Below are 25337 nucleotides of genomic sequence, written 5' to 3'. Positions count from 1 at the left end.
ATCCTGTATGGCAGGACTGGAGGTTGGAGTGGGGGCAGTGTACGAGGCTGAAGGAAAGTGGTGGCGGTAGGAGGTCTGAAGGAGGCAGGGAAGGAAAGGGGATTTAGGTAGAGGTATGAGGGAAAGGAGCAGTTACGAGTAAATAGGTAGAAGAGCGAGGGAGGTAGGAAGCGAAGAAGAAAAGAGTCAAAGAAGTTAAAACCCTGCAAAATATTTAATCGAGGCTGGGCGACGGTAGACCACCTGGTGGCAGACCTCTGAAGCAGGGTTTGGTGAAGCCTCTAATTCGAAGGGTGGCCGGCAAGGATGGGATGAGAGAGAGAGGGGGGAGGAGGGGAGGGGGGAAATGCGATAAAGATAAGGAAGAACATTAAAGGGAATGTGCGAGAAAGAATGAAAAGATAAAGTTAAGGCAAGGGGGGATGAAGAGGGATACACGAGAAGAAGGAAGGATGGGAAGTGGGTAAAGAAAAAATGAGGCAAAAGAGAAGGATTAGGAAGAGCAGTAAAGAGAAATGCATAGAAAGAAGGGAAGAAGAAAGATGATGAAAGGGGATGAAGAGGAAGATGTGGAGTAGCAATAAAGAAATAATAAAAGAGAAGCAAAGAAGGAGAGGGAGGTAAAAGGAAGGAGGGAAGGAGTAAGAAGAAAGGGTTTGAAAGAAAGAAGGAAGGAAGGTGAGGAGGAGGAGGTACAGCCGGAAGATGATAAGGCTTAGTAAGGAAAATTGTTAAGTACGAAAGAAGAAAGTAAGCTGAAGAAAAGAAGACAAAAGAGAAAGATCTGGAGGAGGAATAAGGAAAGGTTAGAAAAAGGAAGATGAGGAATAGGGGAAAAAGAGGAAGATTGGGAGTAGCAGTTATAGTACAAAGGACTAGGAAATAGGAAGTAGGGGAAAGGGATAGAGACGAATATGGGGCGAAGCAGTGAAGAGAAAGGGTTAGAAAGAAGAGCAAGAGGGAGCGAATGATGGTAAGTAAAGAAGGGAACTAAAGAGGGAGGGCGGAATGCTAAGAAGGGGAAGTAGGAGATGAAGGCAAGGATTATGTAGACGAAAGAGGTGGTTGGGAAGTCAGTGGAGGGAGGAGAGGATGGGAAGAGTTAATGAAGGAAGGATAGTGAGAAACAGATAAGGATGGGAGGTATAAAGGAAAGGAAGAGGGGAGATGGAAGAGGAAAGGGAGGAGGGGGTGCAGTAGGGTGAGTGGAGGGGGGTGGGGAGGTGAGAGGATGGGAGGGGTAGGGGCAGTGGAGGAGGTGGCGATAGGGGAGTGGAAGTCAGAAAGAGAGGAGGTTGAGAAGAGTGGAGAAAGAGAGAGACGGAGAGGGAGGGACATGGCTACCGAGAGAAAGAGAGCAGAGAGGGGAGGGAGGTAGGAGGGGGGACCTTGTCGATGGCAGGGGTGAAGAGAGAATATAGTGAGGTAGGAAAGGGAATGGAATATTTTGGGAAGCAGGGAGAGAGAGAGAGAGAGAGAGAGAATGTCTTTTTAAGCTTAAAGGAAGGAAACGTGAACGAAAGATGAGAGGGAGGGAAGACATAAGAGAAAAGTAAATAAAGAGAAGAAGAAGAGGAAGGTCGAGGAAGTGAATAAGCAAAGAAATTCTGAAGGCCAGGAGAGGGGAGAGTGCCAAAAAGAGAAGACTGAAAGGGAGAGAGAGAGAGAGCACTACCAGGAAATCCTTCAATACATTCTCTCCTCTCACTGATGTCACATTCACTTAAGTAATTATTATTTTTTTTCCCAAGCCATTCTCCCCTCATGTAATACCATCATTTTTTAAAATCACAGTGTCAATTTTACAGTCAAGAGTTTCACACATAATGTATACTCAGGGTCTTGACTCGTTCAGATGGAAGTATTTCATCCACAGGGGGACATGTTATTTATTTAGATTTAGTGCAACAGTTTAGGACCGTCTTGGAAGTTCGACCCTCTTCAGGTATGACAAGAGACAGTATACAGTATACTGTAGGATGCACACACACACACACACACACACACACACACACACACACACACACACACACACACACACACGCACACGCACGCACGCACGCACGCACGCACGCACGCACGCACGCACGCGCACACACACACACACACACACACACACACACACACACACACACACACACACACACACACACACACACACACACACACACACACACACACACATTTCTCGAGTATAATAGAATCATCTGCTAATAGCTTGATTAAAGTGAAAAGACCGGATCGTTATCAGTGGCTTAAACACCTTCAATTCGAATCGTCTCCTCCAAACGGGACAAAAATATAGTGTGGCGGTGACAAGATTAACAAGGCGGCATCGTACTGAATGAGTTAGTACTTTGTTCTTTACCCTTCCACAGCGAGGAGTCACCCACTAGCTGAACAAAAGCATCTGGCACTAGCACGTATTTTAAAGATCTTTAAAAAGGGATAAGTTTTGTTTGGAATGTTCCCCAAAATTAGAACATAAATTCATCTGAGAGTAGTAAAATATACTGACGAGGCATTACGCAATACTGAATGACTTAGAGAAAAAAACGAGATAAATGGGGTAAAGGAAACATGACGTGCTGAGTGAAAGTGATGTTGAGGATGAATGGAGTTTAATTCCATCGCTACGAGGGCAGCTTTATATTTTCGGCCATCAATAATCTTTTTTATGTTGCTTAGAAGAGATTTCGGACTGGAAGAATGAGACAGATAGATATAGCCATTATTAACATCTGTACGACTTGAAGTTCATCACAGATTGAAGTAAATCGACTGGTGGTAGCTGGGTTTAAATGAAAACGGTGTAGTCCTTGTGAAGAGATTGCCTTTGTAAATGCCGCCAACAGTTCTTTCAGGTGGCCTCGAAAGTGTCAAAAACCTAATGAGATGTTGCTAAACCGGCCAGTAATAGTCAGAAAGCGTGGAGAAGTTGTAAATCTTGCTCTATGATGTTGGAACCTCAGACGTATTAAAGGATCATTGACCTGGACTATGCATTTAATGCATTCAGATATTGTACTGGCTAATTGGACTGTGTTTTTGGTGTGACTTTTAGAGCGCGTGAGATTGTTCACATTCCAGCATACCTTGATGGCTGTAACATTTTAATGCATTTCTCATTATTCTTCCTTCTCCTCTTCCTCCTCCTCCTCCATCATCATCATCATCATTGTCGTCGTCGTCGTCGTAGTCTTTGTTGCTATTGTTGTTGTTAGTATCATCATCATCCATATCTGAGTAAACGATGGTATTGATTTTGTTCATGTATCTACGCAGTATTGCTGTTAAATGCTGTATTATTGTTATTGTAAACCCGTATACCTACATTTAAGCCGATCATAGACCATTTACACTTTATGCGATATTTACGAGAGGGCTGTGATTTTTATGCGGCTGTAAAGAGAGTTTTAAATCGTTGTAGTTTGTGGGCGCCTGTGTGAGTGGTATTACCGGTACGCGCCCTCCCTCTCCTCACTTGTGTTGTGGTGTTGCTTGATGGAGTTGTTGGTTCCCTCCCCATCCTGTTTGGTGTTGTGGCGCTGTTTGATATTATAGTTGTTGATGTTGTGGTGTTGTATTGTGGTTTTAGTGATACACTCCCCTCCCCACTGATGGTGCGGTGTTGCTTGTTTTTGGTGTTGTGGTGTTGGTCCGCTGCCTCCATGTCCTCTGCGGCGTTGCTTGATGTTGTAATTATTGGTGTTGTGTTGCGGTGTCTGTTCGCCGCCTCCCTATCCTCTGCGGTGTTGCTGTCCACCGGTAACACAGTGCTGTCCCTCCTTTGTGTTTCCCTGTCTCACCTCTTTCATCTCGTGTGGTGCTTGTTGGTGTTAATTGTTGATGTTGTTAGTTTTGTGAGGATAATGTTAACACATATAGTCTTTGATGACTCAGTGTTGTGTATTTCTGTTTGTGCTTGTGTTCTCTTTGGTGATTTTTTTTTTTTTTTTTACCCCTTCTGTGGTTTTTATGCTTTAATAAAGTTTTATTATTTTACTGGTCCACCGGCAAGAATGTGTTTCCTCTGCCTTATGTTGCTGCATACACTCCCTCCTTTCTAGTGTTGATTGATGTTAGTGTAGTTAGTGCTGTGTTGTTGTGTTAGTGGTCCGCCGGCAATGAGGTACAATGCTTCCCCTCCCGTGTGTTTGTCCAGGCGTTCCCTCTCCCTCTTTATTGTTGATGTTGCAGCTGTTGATGTAGGTATGTTAGTGGTTCACCGGCAACACAGTGTCTCATTCCCCTTCCTACGCTACCAGAGTCGATTAATTAATCAGTCACGTGCCCTCTCTTATGCTGATGCAGACGATCCCTCTCCCTCCCTCTTGTGTTGTTGTTTGATGGGGATGTTTGATATTGATTTTAATACAGTGTTGTTATTGGTCTGCCTACAACACAGTGCTCTCTCTCTCTCTCTCTCTCTCTCTCTCTCTCTCTCGTGTTTGTCTCGATGCTTTCTCCTCCTTTCTGTTTTTCTGTCCCATTCTTGAACTTCATAGTTGCAGATTAAGCCGTCCTTTAATGTTAAGGTCGGACCACTTAGAAAGAACTGTAAGGGGTGAATGTTTGTGTGGTGGTTTGGCCACGTGGAGGGGATGGACAGCGAGAGACTAACGAGGATAGTGTATGTGAGTGAGGTGGGGGGGAGAGGGAGGGGGAGGCCGAGGATGAGTTGGAGGGATGGAGTGGAGAGGTATATGAGAGAGGGGGGTGTGAGCTGGGGGCTGGGTAGTGAAATGGCGAAGGACAGGGCGACATGGAGGCGATTTGTTTGTGGCCACCTCTTACGGGATTGTAGTGTCTGGCAATATATATATATATATATATATATATATATATATATATATATATATATATATATTATAATATATTATATTATATATATATATATATATATATATATATATATATATATATATATATATATATATGCAAACTAACCACAGGAGGAATGAAAGGAGCTACAGTGAGTACTTTCGTATATTACATCCTCACCCTAAAGATGTAGCTCCTTTCATTTCTCCTGTGGTTAGTTTGCATACATATCTTCACGGTGAAGTGAAGTCTCTGCATATATATATATATATATATATATATATATATATATATATATATATATATATATACATATATATATATATATATATATATATATATATATATAGGTGTTGGTGGTGTTGGCGCTGGCGTTCTCTCTCCCTCCCTATGGTGTTGCGGTGTTGGCAATTGTTGTTATTGTCGGTGATGGGCTGGTGGCTTGGGAGATTTTTGTGGGTAGTACATAGTGATTTTGTGAACATTTCTAGTCCGAGAGTGTTGTTAGTTGTTGTTTTTCGTTTTATAGTACGGTAGTAGTAGTAGCAGTAGTAGTTCTTGTTGTTAAGAGATATTATTGTCTTTTTTTTTATGTGAGTGACGTGACGATACTGGTTGTTGTTGCCGCTATTTTTGGTGGTGATGGTGTGATGGTAAAATTAGTGGTTTTTGGTGGTGAATGGAGGGTAACTCTTAGTGACTTGGTGGATTGTTGATGTTTGAAGGGTAAATGTTGGTGTGTGCGTTATCAGTGTTGATGGTAGACTGTACTAAACGAAGTACAACTCAGCACCCTCGGAATAAAGGGTGAAGTAATAGACAGGTCTCTGTGACTGACATTGTGCTTAATATCATCGTCTTGTGTCATCTAGATTTCGGTACTACTGTGGAGTTGTTCCGACCAAGAGACAGCTATTGTGACGATGTTAATACCACCAGGATATTATTACGCCGGGCAGAAATCAACTCGTGTGATTGGCTAGAAGAAAAGTACTAAAGAAAACTGGACCAAGGGAGGATAAACACAGTCCGTTTTGGGACTCGAACCCAGATTCACGTGACCTGAAAAATATTTACTTATTTTCAAGATTTGCACTCATCGTGATTAAGTCGGAAGAAGCTTTATTGATTACAGTTACCCAGCCAATCAAGCTAACGAGCGTTATTACGTAATTACGTACGTTTGTGTTTTCATTATGTTAAGGGTGTACAAAATTACATACCTGAACACACACACACACACACACACACACACACACACACACACACACACACACACACACACACACACACACTCTCTCTCTCTCTCTCTCTCTCTCTCTCTCTCTCTCTCTCTCTCTCTCTCTCTCTCTCACTTCGTAATTAATAACAACACATTCTCTCATTCACCCTCCGTTCACCCGCATCACATCATCATCATTGGCCACATCAGTTAAGAAGATGGCTGTTGTACTGTAATCATCTCACAGTTTTGTCAGTATTTGTGCTTATAATTCGTTCTTACATTTTGGTTTTTCGTACCTGAGTTTATTTTCTTTATTACCAACTGGTCAATTAGTTTCTTATTTTATCAGCTGGGAATTTTGTTATTGTGTTGTCATCAGCTGTTGAGTTTGTGCATTATTGTAGTGAGGTTATCTGTTTATTTATTACTGTACTTCCACCAGGTGTTGAGCCGTTTATTGTTCAGACGTTGAGTTCTTCTTTTTTTTTTTTTATTGTTTAGATGACTTATTTTTACTATTCCCATCAGTTGTACTCATTTTTCATCTTCTGTTAAGTGTTTTGTTATTGGTATCAGCGGGTGTGTGTGTTTATAACCGTGATCAACTATTGAGCTTGTTTAGTTTAGCTAGTATTATCAGCTGCTGTTATGTAGGCTGTCAGACTGTCATGTGATGGGGACTGTTTGGCATTAGGTGTGAAGGTTGCGACTGGATGCTGGTTAGGTGTGAGAGTGGGTGTGGACATGGGATGATGTGGATGTTTGTGTATAGTCGAGGATGTGCTGTAAATGTAGATACTGCTTGGGTGTGGATATGTTTTGATGTATGCTGGATGTGGGAAGTTGAGGTTGAAGGTTTAGATTGGTTGTTGATGTAAGTGAGGGTGTGCTTTGGATGTGGGTGCTGGTATGGTGGGTTAGGGTGAAGGATGGGATGACGTGAGTATTGATGTAGAGCTGATGGTTAAGTATTGTTAGGTACTGAATGTGTGTTTGATGCCCGAAATATGACTCGATAATGAAAGTTTTCGATGACTTGCCAGATAAAAAAAAAAAAAAGTCATTCTGTGTGTGTGTGTGTGTGTGTGTGTGTGTGTGTGTGTGTGTGTGCGTGCGTGTGCGTGCGTGCGTGCGTGTGCGTGCGTGCGTGCGTGCGTGCGTGCGCGCGTGTGTGCGCGCGCGCGCGTGTGGTTTTACAGGTTGTGTAATGTATTGACTCTGGTTTGCACATTTTCCCTTCAGACTTCCCCTTTCTGTCTGACCACCAGCACTTTCCCCCTTCAGCTCACCACACTCCACTCTCATTTCACCACACCCCTACTCTCTCCTGTTCCACTTAATTCTTCCTTCTTGCTATTCCTCTCTTTCCTTTCCACCTCTCCCTTCCTCTTTTCCCAGCTTCACCTCACCTCTCCACTGTCTCCAGTTCCCTCCTCCTTCTTCATCATCGTGGCCTGCTTCACTCTCCTCCATTATCTCCTCTGCCACATTATTCTGCCTGCTTTGTTTCCTCTTCCTCCTCACTATTTGTCTCCCTGTCATCTCCACTAATCATCCAGAGTCTCCTGTTCCACCTAACTCTTCCTCCGGCCTCTCCTGCTCCACCTGTCGTATTCGTCACCCATGTATGTTCTGCATAAATCTTATTCTCTCCTGTTCCCTCTTGCTCCATCTATCTTTCCTCCTCCACCACACACTCATACAGCCACCTGTTCCATTTAACTCCTCCACTCTCTCCAGTTCTACCTCATTCTCCCCCCTTTCATGTTTGTTCCATGTTTATCCTGTTTCTCCCATTCCTTCTCATACCCTCTTACTTTTCTTGCTCTCCCCCTCCATCTTCTTCATGCTGGGGAGCCGGTGCCCGGTGGTGCAAGAGTTAGTTCGCCCCGCTTGCAAGTGGAAGAACCAAAGTTAATTTCTCTGGTCGAGCAGACTCTTGGACAAAGTTTGTTTCCTCCCTTGTCTCTGTTCACCCAGCAGTACAATTGAGAACCTGGATATAACATCGACTATAACGGGTCGTATCCAAGGGGAAGACTGAGGCGTAGCTGAAGCCTTACTGACCATAGTATAGTGCATTCGATAGGCATTTGTCCAAAGCCTTCTACTTCCTCCTGTTTCATATTCTGCTGTACGGTACTCTCTTCACATTAACTTGGCTTTAAATTGTCATCTCTCAACTTGAGTTTTAGCGGTATCTTAATCCAAGTATATGATCCAAGTCACCAAGAAGGGTCTGGAAAGGATGTACATTCGTAAAGTTGTCTTTTTCTGTCAGTAAACTGTGTAAAGCAAGTAAACATGGAGCCAAAGTCCACCCCTTGCCTTCGAAGCCAGCGCCAAAGCCCTAGAATTTCATGAAACCAAAGGCAGCTTCGAGCGACAACCTGCCTTAAAAGGCAGATGGAATATAAGGCTTTAAGGAAAATCGAGTCAGTTCAAATATTACTGCCAGTTGTCAAAGTATATGTCAGTTTGTGGTCCTGGCGCAGCATTCCACACTAACTGTTTATCTCACATGGTCATTTTTGTCCCCTTGGAGCTGTAGTCCATACTGTTTATCTCATGTCCTAGACCTGTTAGTTTTGTGATCCTTGTGCAGTAGTTAACTTTGCCAATTCCCACATGTTGCAGACATGTTTATTTCATGATATTATAATAGTTACCAACACTGTTCATCTCACATGGTCTGAAGAGTGATTAGACATGCAGTATTTCATTTTTGGTTCTATTGTAGTAACGTGCAGTTGGGGCTGAATCCAGCCCCAAGACTCCGAAGCCGGAACCAAAGGTCTGAGAAAGTTATGAGGCCGAAGCTGAAGCGAGATTCTGATATTGTAAAGTTATAATGCCAAAGCGGAAGTCATAACCTAAAAATTTTGGCTTCATAAAGCCGAAGCCAAAGCCGGCATCAGCATCATGTCGGAAAGCACGATACAAAAGGACGAAAATGCGGGTTAAAGTGTGAAGAGTATATCTCCCTCTGCCGGTCTCAGACGTGTGCTGTGCCCTTCTCCCCCACTATCTCATGACTCACACATCACTCACAAAACATGCACCGAGTACAATCCTTATCACCTTTACAGTATTACGTAACCCGTTCAATATGGCCGTGCATTTATATTTTATTCTTGTTACTTCCACTCGATTTTGTTTAGACTCGCAGACATCACTCGCAAAAGCTTGCCCTAATTACAAACCACATCACGTTTTCAGGAGTCATTAACCCAGAGGTGGGGAACGTCCGGCCTACGGGCCGTGTAAGGCCCGCAAGACCATTTGATCAGGCCCGCGAGGCAATTCATAAATGCAATTTCATAAACTCATGAACGAATATATATATATATATATATATATATATATATATATATATATATATATATATATATATATATATATATATATATATATATATATATATATATATACCGGTATATATATTTGATTTTAAGTTTATAATTTTGCATGGCCCGCGAATGTTAAAAATATCCTAATGGCCCTTAATACGAGAAAGGTTCCCCACCCCTGCTTAAACCCTTTCGGTATGATAACGCTGCTTTATTGTAGTGTGGCTGCGGTCCTCACTCGATTTAATTAGGCGTTCAGTGCGGTGCCGTATTTTTAAGGCTATTTTTTGCTGCCACCAGATTACTTTATTCAGTTTGGGGGTTAGTGAAAGCTGGACCTAAAAGTAAAATCATCAAGAGATAGCAAGCATAATAAATCTGAAACACGTCATCAAATTGAAGACGTTGATATCAGGAGTACACACTCAGTCTAGAGTGGGAGTTGATGAAGGTTAGGCCAATATACAACGCCTCCGTATGAAACAGTCTCGTCTGAGTTGAATGTGGTGGCTTGGTTGTTTCAAGAATGAAATATAAAAGACGTGTTTATACAGAATGAGTTGACGTTGATTCCAATGGCATCTTGCAATTCCTGCGATTTTGTTCAGCGTAGAGCCGTCATTTCTCTTTGAAAGGCATAGGTACAGCCTTAATCAACCTGGGCACTACAACAAGTCCTTCCTTAAGTTGAATAAAATCATCTGAAGGTAGGAACAATAGAATAGAAATAGCGTCAGTTAAAGACTGCCTACATTCCCAGAGCAAAGCAGGATGGTGTGCAAAAATAGCTTCAATTAAAGACTGCCTACATTCCCAGGGCAATGCAGGATGGTGTGCACACAGTTACAGTGCACTGACATTCTTCTGTGCGATTTGTCATGATGGTAAGGGAACATATAAGAAAAGATAATAAAATATGTGTTTATCCCTTGTGACCTTTGAGCTCACAAAAGACTTAAATAAAATGAAAAGAAAATGGTGTCTGGGGTTTGAAGCGAGTTGGTGAAGAACTAAAGGAATGACACCAGGTTGAAAAAGTGTTTGGAAGAAAGAAAAGTAGAAGAAAGAAACGGAACAAGTACAGTAGGTGTCCACAGTATGGTATAGAGACAGCAACATTTCACCTCTACAAATCCCAACTTAAGTTGAATAAAACCACATGGAGATAGGCTAAGTAAGAGTATAATACAAAAGACGTCACCTTATCGGACGTGTTAATAACTTTCACAACCAGAAGTCTTCCCAAACTTAACACTCGCCACATAACTCTCGCAGTATTTGTTCTTGTTATGAGTTGACGGTGTTACTCAGTTTCAGGGGGGGGGGGGAACTATCGTATTGTAGGGACTGAACATAGCTGTATCTAATTCCTCCGTTTTATCTTTCTCCAGCCAGGCTGATTTCCTTCAGTGCTGGGGATGCTTCTCATGGTGAAGGGTTAACGGCCACCCTTTATCTCCTTTAATCCCCTTCAGTCCGATGACGTAATTAACTGTTGTTCTTGCTAGCTCCTGACGGATTTATTTTAAGTCAGGAAGGACATCTAGTAGTGAAAAAATTAATGAAAGCTATATCTAACAACTCCATTTAAAGTCTACCAGGAGCTGATTGGAATCGTTTGAATATAGCAGAAGTATTCTTCAGATATATATTGTCATTGGATTGAATAGTTACGTTGGGAGGCCCTGAACATGCCACATAAGATGTTTCTTATTGTACAGTTTTAAAAATTTGGATATATCCCAGCGAAGTTATCATACCATGAAAAATTAAGAGAAGACGTGGGAGTGGATGGGTGAACGGAGACTGTAACCTTCATTACAAGAGGTCTCCCTCAACTTTATTGATTCAGTCCCATAACGTATTTTTAGTTGTATTCTTCCAGCCTCCAAACTTTTTTATACATAGAAATAGACCTCGTGTTGAACTGACTAATGAAGACTCTGCCAAAGTTCTTATATCTCTGCAAGAATGAACTAAGCAGTATACAGTATCATGGAAATGACGTGGTTAATAATTTATTTTAAATTGTAGCAAGAATAAGAAAATGATCTCGTCGTTGTGAAGGGACTGGTTTGCTTATCTAATTCCTTCACTACGAGGCGTCAACGAGGTCAGTAAAGCGTAATAAAATAGTCACTGGACTAAAGCTTGTTGGTCTTACGTTGTACATGACATTTCTTTGATTAGCCTTGTCTTTTGTTTTTATAGCCGGTATTTTTACTCTCCTTATTCTCCTTGTTGATGTTTTCTTTATTGTTAGTCCTTTTTTTTTGGGTGGGGGGAGTTTCCATGTTCATATTATTATTACCTGTATTATATTATTATTATTATTATTATTATTACCTTTTTCTTTGATTGTGATATAAAGACTAATGATGATGGTGATCAGGATAAAGGTAGTGAAGATGGTGATGGTGGTGGTGGTGAAAATGACGACGTTCAAGGTGATGGTGCTGCTAACTAGGATGATGAAGGAGGTACACGAGCCCAGCAAAACTAAGCTGGGTGTTGTGACTAATGACTCATTAAATCCTCATTAACGTCTTTAAATACGTCTCATTCGTACCTGTACCAATATCGTGATGATGAAGGTAGCAGCGAAGATGATGAAGATATACCGAAGATAATGTGTGCATATATATATATATATATATATATATATATATATATATATATATATATATATATATATATATATATATATATATATATATATATATATATATATTCTGTGTGTGTGTGTGCGTGTGGGCGGGCTGACAGGTGTGCGGTATTTTGTAGTGGTGTGTGTGGTTAATAAGCATTCACTTGCGGGTAATGACACGGAGTCATAGTAAAATATATATATATATATATATATATATTCTGTGTGTGTGTGTGTGGGCGGGCGTACAGGTGTGCGGTATTTTGTAGTGGTGTGTGTGGTTAATAAGCATTCACTTGCGGGTAATGACACGGAGTCATAGTAAAGTATATAAATAATCTCTCTCTCTCTCTCTCTCTCACACACACACACACACACACACACACACACACACACACACACACACACACACACACACACACACACGTTATTTAGGAATACAAGGTAGAAACGTCCTTATGATGTGTACCTTATGTGAATGTTCCCAAGCCTCTGCCCTATTGATATTATAGATGGGGAGGAGGAGAGGAGAGTGGAGTGTGTGTAGGTGAAAAGAGAGATGAGCGTTCGGTAGGGTTCAGTAGGTACACACACACACACACACACACACACACACACACACACACACACACACACACACACACACACACACACACACAGCTAGTGAGAGAGGGAGAGAGAGAGAGCTGAGGAGGGGGAGAACGTGATTGAAATGGAGCCAAGGAAAGAAGGGCGAGATGAAAGAAGCGTAGGATGTATTGAGAGTTAGGGAGTGTGATAGGATTGAAAAGGCTCCTTAGTATTCAGACCCGCCCTGGTGAGTCCGGGATTGTATAGTATTGTGTGGAAATTCTTTGCTCTCTGATAGGCTCCTTTGGCCCTTTGTTTGTATTTTGCCTTGGATTATTTTAGCTGGTATGCGTTGGTTTATTTATTTACTTATTCACGAGTTTATATTATTTTATTTATTTGCCTTAGACTTGTGCATAATCATTTTCGATATCACCAGACTTTAGACTCATTGATTTATTTCTCGGAATTTGTTAACCCTTCTGTTACTGTGACTTTTTTTTTTCCCCAGTTAAATCCTTCTGCCCCCAGACGTCTTAGTGAAACCTTTGATAATATGAAGGGTTAGAATTAGAAACACCCTGAGTCGGATCATGAAACAGCAAATGGATGGTAAAGAACTGGGCGTGGTGAACAGAAAAATGGGTGGGATGTACTAGAACTTTGGTGGTCGATGGGGTTGGGATGGGAAGATATACCTTGTAAAAATGGGTGTTGTAGGATTACTGGTTAGAGTACTGTGAAGGCTTATCCAAGAATGAAGAAGTCGGGGGACGGGGAGTAAAACAAATTGATAGTGTGAGAGAAAAGGGTGTGATGAGTTGGAATTGCTCTGGGGGTTGGGGAAGGGTCATAGTTGACCTTGTGAAAACGGGTGCAGTGAGAGTAATGGCTTGGGCACAGTGACGGTTTCTTTCAAAGTTTTCCCTGACTTAATTTGCTTTTATTACCCTCATAACTGGTTTCTTGTGATGCAGGGAACAGTGTGCATTAAACTCTACGCTACCTATGAAAAGTTGGATAAAACTGCAGGACGGTGGTAAGAGGAAAACAGAAATACATATATGCAGGGAGGGAGTTAAGGCCACTGGTACGTCCCTCCATTGGCGACGACATTAAAGAATTTGAAGACGTGGATCACAGAGGCTATTGCGACGAGCGGCGACCAAGATGTTCTACGAAATGTGTGAGTGTGACAGGAGGATGAATGTTGGTTGTGTGCGCGTATCTTGGATCTGATACTATACCGGTATGTTCCAATCAAAACCCCGGAGTTCGTACTGCAATATCTGATTTAGAGTAAAAGTATGGTGGGTCGGTGTTTAGTATACTTATATTAGTGGCGGACATTTAAAGTGGGTGTCGGTAATGTGATCTTTCATATGCTTCCTTATGTCCGCATCGTGTCTGTTCTGCTGATGACATAGACCCAGACACACAAAACATATCTATGGCAACACTTCTTTATCACATGCATCACTCGCCCTACAGACACCTCATCCGCATTCATACCTCGCCAGGATGTAGAAGGGTTAATTCTGACCATTACTCTCCCTCCGAGGAGAAGGTTCGGTCCTGCAGGAGCCTAATGTGGACAGAAACAGGTACATATAGCTACGGTGCTTTAGATTGTGACATTCATCGTTAGGATAGTTCATGTTATAATAGGTTACTGCCACAAAATGTGTTATGCTTATCTGCCTATTTGTCTTTTGCAGTTATTTACGGTATCGTATATATTCTGTCTGCCCTGTCTGTGTGTCAGATTTCCTTTTATAGTCAAATAAAGACAGAAGACCAGAGAGTTGGAGTGAGAATAAGAGTAATCATAACTGAGATGTGAGGGGGAGGCAGTGAATAGATGAGTGGGATGTGGAGGATGGTGAGTGGAGTGAGGGGGAGAGGTGTTGGATGGGAAGAGAAAAAGAGGGAGAGGAAAGAGAGAAATTACATAGTTGCTCATTTACAGACCACACGGACTCTGTTCCTTCATAGTGTAATAGACCTTAAGTTCAGTAGAAAATAAATTTACTAGTGAGAGGTTTCGCAGAGAGAGAGAGAGAGAGAGGCTCATGCGTGTAGAGCTTGATCATAGCCACGTGGGCACACTCCCTCCCTCTCCTCACTCCCCCATCCCTCATGTCTCCCCAGGTTTCTTCTTCATTTCCCCCCACTCCCCCTCCCCCTCCCCCTCCGTCTCACCCCTCTCCCCCTCCTCCTCACTCCCCCTCCTCCTCACTCCCCCTCTCCCCCTCCTCCTCACTCCCCCTCTCCCCCTCCTCCTCACTCCCTCTCCTCCTCATTCCCCCTTTCCCCCTCCTCTTCGCTTCCCCTCTCCCCCTCCTGTTCACTTCCCCTCCCCCCCCTCTTGTTCACTTCCCCTCTCCCCCTCCTTTTCAGTTACCTTCTCCCCTTCCTCTTCATTCCCTCTCTCCCCCTCCTCTTCATTTTCCCTTTCCCTTCCTCGTCATTCCCTCTCTCTTCCTCCTCGTCATTCCCTCTCTCTTCCTCCTCGTCATTCCCTCTCTCTTCCACCTCTTCATTCCCTCTCTTCTCCTTCTCTTCATTCCCCCCTCTCTCCTTCCTCTTCATTTTCCATCCCCTCCTCTTCATTTCCTCTCCTCCTCCTCCTCCTCTTCAGTCCCCCTCTTCCTCTCGACTTCATTCTCCCTTTCCCCCCTCGACTTCCCCTCTCCCCCCTTCTACACCCCACCTCACTGTCTCCTTGACGCCATTTCTTCATCTCTCCTCCACACCGTCACCTCTCTTGGTTTGTGTTCGTTTGTGTTGCTACTGTTTTCACTGCTTCCCAGAGTCCATTTCCACTACTTCTTAGCTCCCATGTCCTCAACTTCCCAGTGCTCAGTCCTTCTACTTCCTTGTTCCCTTCGGGTGTATCTGTACTATTTTTTGTCTGCTGCAAATGGCTGTATTAAGGGTAAAAATTCACGTGTCTAAAATACCTACTGTCATTTTAATTATACCACAGTGAATAAAAACATATGGTTATTGTGGAGACACCGCCATCAAGAGTATTTTAACGCTTGCTGTCCGAGGCCGTCTCTTTGCAGTTTATTACTGGTATCTCGAGCGTGAGGAGAAATGTCTCGTACTGAACAGGTTAATGAATGTTGCATCTATCCCATCCAATTTGAAATGTCACTTCTAAGGTAAATGAAATTGGAAATAATAAAAAATTAAGTAAAACGTACATGCCACACTGAAGTGAAGGGGTTAAGCACAGTCCTGATGATTTCGACACCCATCTCTTTAGTGAAAACAACCAGTTTGTGTGTATAGTTATTTTTTCATATAACAATTTGAGGTGTAGTAAAGCCATGCTAAAATGAACCAAGGGAGGTGTGGCGTATGGTGCTGTGATAATTTGGAAGGGCAACCCAACTCCCTTGACCTCGCCGAGTTTATGATATGCTCCCAACGTCAGGTGAGCCACATGACCACTGAACACGTCACCAGCGTACCTTCTGTTTTTATTTTTTTCCCATGGGTTACTTAATACCTGTTTACATTTCAAGGTGGGTAAGGGCGCATAGTGAACGGGTTGTTCATAGAAAGGCACTGCCTCCAGTGCTCTTCTTATACAAGCTGAGGTTGTAGTTGCATTGAAGGTAACACCTCCCGCTGCAGAGCTGGATAGCTGTGTACGTCTGTCGATTGATAGTATAATGTTATGTAGGCATGCGAAAAGTATTTCTTATCGGTTTAGATGGTTAACATTCAGATCGGAGGATGATGATTTCATTTTTTAAAAGTTCATCCATCCACCATCCAATCCTACGGTGTCCCATGAGGAGCGTAGGAGCCCGGGGCTACGGAAGTTGGTCCTGACATTTAAGATGAGAGTGACCAGCCTCACTCATCCCTGAGTGGCATTACGTGAACAATAAACCCCAGCCATCCCTTGGATATAAACCTTCACTGGCTCAATCCGATTGGAGCGCCGTATTTACCCAGTAAACCACCAGGCGCTATAATTTGGTTATATGGTTACCACCCAGCGTAGTAAATAGTTTCTTGGTGTTCAGGAAACCGTTTGGCTTGTCACTCAGTGTAGAGTCACCCATAGGCAGAAGGAAGAGGAAAGTAACTTTCACATATAAATTAAAAACCATCAGAAGTGATGAAGCTGGAATATGACAAGCAAAATGAGAATCCTCCTCTCTGGTTATTATTATCGTCGTATTTCTTTCTCTCTCTCTCTCTCTCTTTATATATATATATATATATATATATATATATATATATATATGGAGCCTCTGTGGTATAGTTGTAAAGTGTGCGTTTTCGTACACTGAAGAATGAGGGTTCGCGCCCCACCAGGGTAATAAACTTTGGGAGCATTCTTCTGGCCACGTACTGCTTTGGCGGACGTTAGGGGTGCTGTGGTTGAACCAGTGTCGCATACTATGAAGTATGCTTGCACCCAGTCGGCTTGCACGCGCCGATTACACTTGGTTCACAGACTACACACACATCCAAAGCCACTCCAACACAACAGTTACACTTATAAGCACTTCTCACCCTACATACAATCTACTAGACAGCCTAAGCCACATGGTAAAGATACATTGGCTGTATCGTTGCCACTTCGGTAGGGATAGGCCGCTCCTGCTGTGGATACTCAAAGGGCTGATGATGTCGATGATATATATATATATATATATATATATATATATATATATATATATATATATATGTGTGTGTGTGTGTGTGTGTGTGTGTGCATTAATGTGTACTAGAAGCCATCTCACGATGAGATCTCACCACCCGCGTAGCCGAAAGTTTTTCCTCGGCACATAATTTTGCACCTCCACTTCTGATTTGACGCAAATTCAGGTTCTAAAACACACAAACAAATCCAGGCAGCCTACCTTACAACTGAAAACATTATCACTCTGCTCGCTTAGCAACGCAGGTCGTAAGCGAGCGGAGTGGTAATGTTTTCATTTGTGAGGTTGGCTGGCTGGCTTTGTTTGTGTGTAGGTAAACAAGATATCTCATGAATGGCTCGAGCGATCAACATGAAACTCTCAGCGTATCAAGATATGGCCAAAATCTTGGACGAGTTCGAAAATGGGCACTTGGGGTCAAGGTCAGGGTTGCCAAAGGTCAACTAGTTGACCTCTGGCAGCTATATTGGTGACCTTGACCCCGAGTGCCTATTTTCGAACTCGTCCAAGATTTTGGCCATATATTGGTACCCTGAGAGTTTCATGTTGATCACTCAAGTCGTTCATGAGATACCTGGTTTACACACACACAAACAAAGCCAGCCAGCCAACCTCATAATTGAAAACATTACCACTCCGCTTGCTTCGCAACGCGGGTGGTAAATACAAGTAAATATCTGATATATGTACTGACTTTGTGTCTTCTCAACAAAACCTTTCTCTCCCCGTTCTCCTTTTCCTCTCCCTCCCCATCTCGTCACCATCTGACCCGTCCAACCTGATCTCTGATCCTTTGTTGAGATAGGTTGCAGAGCCACATTCTCAATTGAAATAAGTCACAATTTATGGGCTACAAGTGAAAAAATTTAATGGAACTGTCTATGCACATAATTAGAAGTCTTCTCTATGCTAAATAAAACAGTCTGGAGGTAGCAAGAATAAAACTGTGCCATCATATTGAGGCAGTTAAAATATGTATTGTGTTTTATGGTGTATCATATTTATTACATGGCAGGTGGGGACAGTCGCCATCAACTCAGTGTAGTGCTGCTTTGGGTGTCTGCTCTTTCCTCTCTTCCTTCCTTCCTCTTCTGTCTTTCTTTCCTTCATTCTTTTGTCTTCTTTCTGCCTGTGGGTGACTCTACACTGAGTGACAAGCCAAACGGTTTCCTGTACACCTGGAAACCATTTATGCTGGGTGGTAACCATACAGTATAATCAAATTATGGCATCTGGTGGTTTAGTGGGTGATTAAGGTGCTCCAATTGGATTGAGCCTGTGTAGGTTTATATCCAAGGGGTGGTTGGGATTTATTGCTCACGTAATGCCACTCAGGGATGAGTGAGACTGGTCTCTCTCATCTTAAATTTAATGTCAGGACCAATGTGCCTAGCCCCGGGCTCCTACGCTCCTCATGGGGCAACGTAGGATTGGGTGATGAATGAATGAATGATGAATGTTATGATAAAGTTATAATCAGTGTAGTGTACTTCCAAGTGACATTACTATTTCTCCACAGAACACGTATGGTCGTCCAGATGAGGTGGTTGCAGCAGAAACATTGGCCAATCATCTTAGGTGCAACAGCAGCTTCATACACGATATCTTCCAGGTGGGTTCCAGGTTAAGGATTCACAAACAGAACATTATATCTTCCAAGTGGGTTCCAGGGCAGAGATTCTCAAGCACACAGTACAGTACTAATGATTCTGTCATAACTTAAAATTATTTTTCCAGCTATGACTAGAGACACAGGAAGATTATGCACTCACCTTACCCTTCCTGTTAAAGATGTATACTATATATACATATATATATATATATATATATATATATATATATATATATATATATATACACACAGTAAAAGCTCGATTAACCAGCATCTGATGCATCGGCACATCTGTATAACCAGAACGCAAATTCAATCTGGCATGGGGTTGAAAATATTCTGGATACCGGTCTTTTTGTGTGTATTGTAGTGTACACTCACGATCACTAATTTCTGCTCAGGGGTGCCCCCTTTGTATCCCCATATACCCAGGGAAGCCGGGAGGGGGGGACGAAACGAGCTCCACCCGTCTCTACCTCAGCTCCCAACCCCCTTTCCCTCCCAGCTCCCCACTCGTCATTCTTAACTGGCAGTTACATCTCAAGCTAACCTCATATTTTACACTCATAGTCACATTACAAATACACAAAATTAAAACACTAGGATATGTAAAAGTATGTACATAATATGACTATGAACATGCTGCAGGAAGAAATTAATGCATTATAACGTTGACCATAAAACAAAAACGTTATAACAGCGGCCATCCCAGGCCTCATGCGTTGGGTGTTTGCGTGTGGCTGTGTCTGTGCCTGCATGTTTGGGTGTGTTTATGTCTGTTTTTTTCAGTGTGTGTGTGTGTGTGTGTGTGTGTGTGTGTGTGTGTGTGTGTGTGTGTGTTACCCAACACAGGAGGCCTGAGGTGGCCATTGTTAACGTTTCTGCTTTACTGTCAACGTCATAAAGCATTAATTTCTTGCTGCAACATGTTGATAGTTATATTCTTTTAACATATCCTAATGTTCTTTGTTTGTATTAGTAGTGGGACCAAGAGTGTTAAGCATGAAATCAGCTTGAGATATAACTGCTAGTTAAGAATGACGGGTGGGGTGGGGGGTTGCGTAGGGGTATGAGGTATGGTTGGGAGCTGGTGTAGTGGCGGGTGAAGCTCGTTTTGCCCCCCCCCCTCCCCTCTTCCCTGGATATTCTGAGGTAGGAAGGGGACACCCCTGGGCAGATACTAGTGAGCGTGAGTGTACCTGTACTGTATCACATGCAGTACCCTCGCATCCAACACGGTAATATTGTCATGCACGGGTCTCGTGTTGGACCAAAAACGTGTTGGACAAACAGCAGAGTTTATGGGAAAAAAAATGCCAGCAACCCTAAGAACAGTCACCCTAAATACCTATCATATACCTATACATATATTGGTAGTACTGTAATAATAATAAATGGTACTGTACTGTGAATGATAACTAACCTTTTAGGCCCGCCTCCGTGAGCCTTCACTGCCGCCAAGATCTTATCTTGGTTTTTTTTATTATGGTCCTCATGCTGGCTTCATTCACGTCGTAGGCTTTAGCAATGTCCACATTCCTCTCCCCTTTCTTCTCCCTTATGATGATTTCTAGCTTGGTGGCCTGAGGGAGGTGCCACCGCTTCTTGGGGTTCTCAGAAGGCTTCCTAGGCATTGTGAGCAGGGTAAAATACAGTAGCAAGGGCAGAAAATGCAGCGAGAAAAAAGCACCGTCCAATGCGAATTATGCGACTGAGTGGCGCTGCGGCAGGATAAGTTTAAACAAAACATCATGTGAGAGCAGAAGCGTTTTTAATTGGGCGACATCACTATCACATCACAATAGCGGGCGGGGGAAGCTACTTGATCGGAAGTTTTGATTGGCTGTCAGCGTCACGGCAACGTCCAGTATGACCGTGTTGGACCGGGGGTGATCTTGCTAGAGGCAAACTCTGAGGATTTCGCCCACTTCTCGGAGCTCCGTCCGTGTTATGCTAATGCACCTGTGTTACAATAATTAAACATTAAATCGTACTAATTTTTTGTTTTCCGTGCTGGACACGAATCATGCTGGACAAACGCGTGTTGGACACGAAGGTACTGTACTGAATAATGTCTATCTACCTATCTATTGCCAGACGCCTCAATCCCGTTTTGGGTGGCCACAAACAAATCGCCTCCAAGTCGCCCTGTCCCCTGCCATTTCACTGCCCTGCTCCCAACTCACACCCCCCTCTCTCATATACCTCTCCACCCCATCCCTCCATCTCATCCTCGGCCTCCCCCTCCCTCTTCCCCCCTCCACCTCACTCCCATACACTCTCTTCGTCAGTCTTTCACCCTCCATCCTCTCCACATGGCCAAACCACCTCAGTGTGTTCCTCATAATGCTTCCTATCACATCCACATCCACACCACAACGCTCCATTATATCCTCATTCGTCAGCCTGTCTCTCCACATGACTCCACAGGCTCCTTTTAAATAACTCATTTCCACTGCTCTCACTCTTGACTTGTGTCCTTCCAGCAATGTCCAAGCTTCACTTCCGTACGTTAGAGTTGGTATCACAATACTGTCAGGGTTGCTATTTGGTATTTTTCATTACCAAGTGTGGGCCAATTTGGTAATGAAAAATTCGTTTGGTAATGAATTAGAATAATGCATTACCAGATGGATTTTTCACATGTATGAGGATATACAGGATGGAGATGGTGGATTGTTTGCTCTCTCTGATTAATCTGCTACCCTACATAGTGTGAAAATAATCAACATGGTGTTAATTATGAGGAGAGTGATTACATGTTTTTCCACTTGTATATATAATTAGTGAAGAATAAATGCTAGCTTTACGAATTTCTGACCTTCTCGGTCTTACGTTTCAGTTTCACTCAGTTCCTTCCTCAGTTTTTTATTTTCTTCTGAATCACTTATTTTCTTCTTGAGGGCTTCCTCCTTGGCAGTACTCAGCTCCTGCTCATCTTTTGTTTCATCTTTCTTAGTCTTTATCATTTGTCATGTTCTCGATTACCGTTTCCATCTCTGAAATTCTAATCGTTAATGCTTGTATTAACTCACGCATGTAATTTTTTTTTTTTTTTTTTTTTTTTTTTTTTTATGTCCGACTCTGGGCATAGGCTTCACAGCCTACTCTCAAGGCCCAGTAGTCCTCCTACATACCATACATCTCTCTACATGTCACCACTTCGGCGCTAACACCCACCGTCCATATTGAATACATGGCCAAATCCCTCAAAATCACATTTGTCAGCCAAATGCAGCTCCACTCTGCTTCCCCTGCCTGCCATTTTCTGCTTTCACTACAGCTCCAAAAGATTATCCAAATGTTTCAGTCATACAGGTGAATCTCTCCACCTTTAACCCGCCGCATCCCGTTGGCGTATATATACGTCCACACGTTTTGTCACTGTCATTCCTGTTGACGTATATAAATGCATGTCAATTGCAAGGTCACTAATTTGCACAATTTTTAATTTTCACGTGTGATTTTTGGTACGTATACACGAGACACCTTCCACTACAAGATGCCAGGCAGGGACAATGCCTTTCCCCACATGACCTCCCCCCCCCAACATGCCATTGTCTCGGCAATTCACCTGTTACCAGTGACCTAGCCAGTAAAGACATGTCTTGCCATGGTACAAAATTCAGGGCCAGAGTGATTCCCCAATCGATGACAATGTGGAGGACAAAGTTTACTTAGCATTAGAGGAAGAAACAGTCAGAAATGATGATCAGGTAATGTCACCAAAAAAGGTTAGGTATGTTGATGTGTTTGGTGAGTGAAACAATGCTTATATTGCCTATATTACTGTGTGAAAACCAATATACTCTGGTACTACGTATAAATTCATATCAAATAAATAAATACAGTAAATACCATTTATGAGTGGTGTGGAATAGTTACCCTCCCATAGAACTCATTTTCTTTGGAGCCAGCCTGATAGAAATCCCAGTAAGGTAAGGAGTACTGCTATCTGTATCAGGTGAGTGATTTCTGTATGAATTTTCGATGTTACTCACCAAAAGTGGAGGTTTGAGCCAAAAAAAATTTTTTTCCAAAATTGGTCGGGATTGGGGGGAGTCAGTGGTGGAAAATCGGTCGGGACAGGGCGGGTTAACTTCAGTCACAGTTTTGAGACGGGGTTTCATCCTGTTTACTAAAATTATGAAAAATTTTCAGGAGGCTTCCAACAGATGCGTGTTGTCTGTCTTGTTTACATCTGTGTGTGTGTGTGTGCATGTATTTGTCTCTCATTTGTTTGTTTATGAATGCTCCAGCAGGCTTGCATCCATCAGCTTTGATTACTTAATCTCTGCTCTTCATGCTGCTCAGTCTCTAGCAACCTCTCCATTTGGTCTCTTATCCCTGAGGTTACATTCTTTGACCTAGTTCCAGGTCATTTTCAGTTGGACTCTATACCCCAAACTTTCACACCTCACCCTCCATACCCAGTTGTCATCCTCCATCCTCTCCACATGCCCAGACCATTGCAATCTACCCCCTTCTCATTATAACGTGAATGCAAAAAGTCCATTCCTGCCTCACCTCCTCATTCTCAGTCCTGACCTCCCATGGCCTGTTATTCAAGGGTGCATGACACATCCATGAAATAATTCTCGTCCCTGTGCATTTGAACCAATGAATATACTCCTTGACTGCCCATGTCACACTACTGTACTGCATTACACTTTCAACATGCTACATACAAGGACCTCTTAGCATGAAGGGAGAGCCACTGAGAGGGGCAACAGCTCCCTAAACTTTTACCAACCATCAAGCTAGCTTCAGTCCCATCTCCAATACATACACTGTATCATGTTCCCCAAATAACACAACTCCACACACTCAAGAGACTCTCCAGCAAGATTAATCATTTCCTGCCTCACTTCTCTATGCTTTCCTTTATATACTATACATATAAAATCAGCATTTCAGTATTTTCCAACCTACCATACCTCTAATACCACTACATCCCTTATGTACCAACGTATCACAAACACTACACAAAATGAAAGTCAGTTCCCACGCCCCTGCGGGAGGCTGCACATGGCCACACTCCTTTAACAATTTCTTCACCTGCCCTAGATATCATCATTTTTGTTTATCTACATTTACTCTCAAACCCTTTTACCTCATTCTATCTCACCAGTTTTCCTTCTGCAACTCCATCATTCACCACAATCAATGCCAATTTGTCAGCATACAGCATCTCCCATTGGAGTTGAGTTCTGAAGTCACGTGGGAGTGCTGCATGCACCAAATAAGAAGGGGCTTAAAACATTTGTGATACACACCAACATTCATAGAAACTCATCACCCAGACTTCCACTCATTCTCACTCACCTGGGTGCGAGTACCCTCATACGTTGCCATAACTACTCTAACTTGGGGTTGAGGAGTGGGTGGTTAGAGTCTAACCAAACACTACTCAATCCCAATCCTTATTACCCACTTCACCTTCTCCCTGGGCACTCTGTCAAAAGCCCTCTTCAGATACACAAAAATAAAGTACAACTTTTTCTTCCCTCCTGTAATTTTCCTGAAGTTGTCCGACAGTGAATATTGCATCAGTGATTCCTTTGCCTAGCATAAACTCAAACTGCATCTCATCAATATTCACTCACTCCCCTGTCATACCTTCCAGGTTTCTTTCCATTACCCTCATTATGTGGTCAAAAAGCTATATGGTCCAAGACATCACCCTTCCTCTTATATTCATTTACAGTCACGCTCTTCAACCGGTCATGTTGAATAAAGCAGTCATATATAATGGAGCCTATAAAATCAGCACATAAACCACCCAGAGACCTTCAGTATCTCAACAGTCAATGCTGACACATCTGCTGCTTTCTTTAACTGCACCCTATTTTAATTCACAGATGACAGTGTTGTAACTAATTTCATCATTGTATTTCATTAATAGTCAGTCTTTGTGTGTGTGTGTGTGTGTGTGTGTGTGTGGTCTTACCCAATTGTTCTTACCTAATTGTATCATTACAGGAATGAGTCAGGTTTGTACTGTTCCATGTATTAAACCATTTTCATCAAACATATCCTAAAATTTATGAATAGTTTTGGCACACACTCTTTCATTCAGTAGTGCATTCCACTGATCATTTACCCTATTTGGGAAACTAAATTTCCTTACATCTTTGTCACCTCTCTTTTTATGCAGGTTTTTGCAGTGTCCTCATGCTGATGCCTCCCCATAGGTTACATTGTATACTCATTGATGTCTATCTTCTCTTTCTCTAAGATGCATTTGTATAGCATAATGATGTCTCCTCTTTTCCTTCTCTCTTGTTATGTTGGTTGGTTCAGTTTTTCTAGTCTTTTTACATAGCTTAGATCCGTTAAGCGTGGTACCCATCTTGTAGCAGCCCTTAGTACAGTGATTCTTTGAAATACGGAAACCCGAAGTACGAATTTTTGATGG

The 25337-nt window shown here is 42.6% G+C and overlaps 1 protein-coding gene across 1 annotated transcript in view; it reads left to right on the top strand.

Moving 5' to 3' along the window:
• Positions 1 to 25337, top strand: part of LOC145407880 (uncharacterized) — a 424248-nt gene that overhangs the window by 293255 nt on the left and 105656 nt on the right. Inside the window, exon 3 of the mRNA XM_080278745.1 lies at positions 18827 to 18919. Within this exon, the coding sequence (XP_080134871.1) occupies positions 18827 to 18919 (93 nt within the window). The remainder of the gene's footprint in view (positions 1 to 18826; positions 18920 to 25337) is intronic.

Source organism: Coenobita brevimanus, chromosome 74 (genome assembly GCF_032717465.1).
Source record: "Coenobita brevimanus isolate Jiangsu-jjx chromosome 74, ASM3271746v2, whole genome shotgun sequence".
NCBI lineage: Eukaryota > Metazoa > Arthropoda > Malacostraca > Decapoda > Coenobitidae > Coenobita > Coenobita brevimanus.
This window is presented reverse-complemented; position numbering and strand designations above follow the sequence as displayed.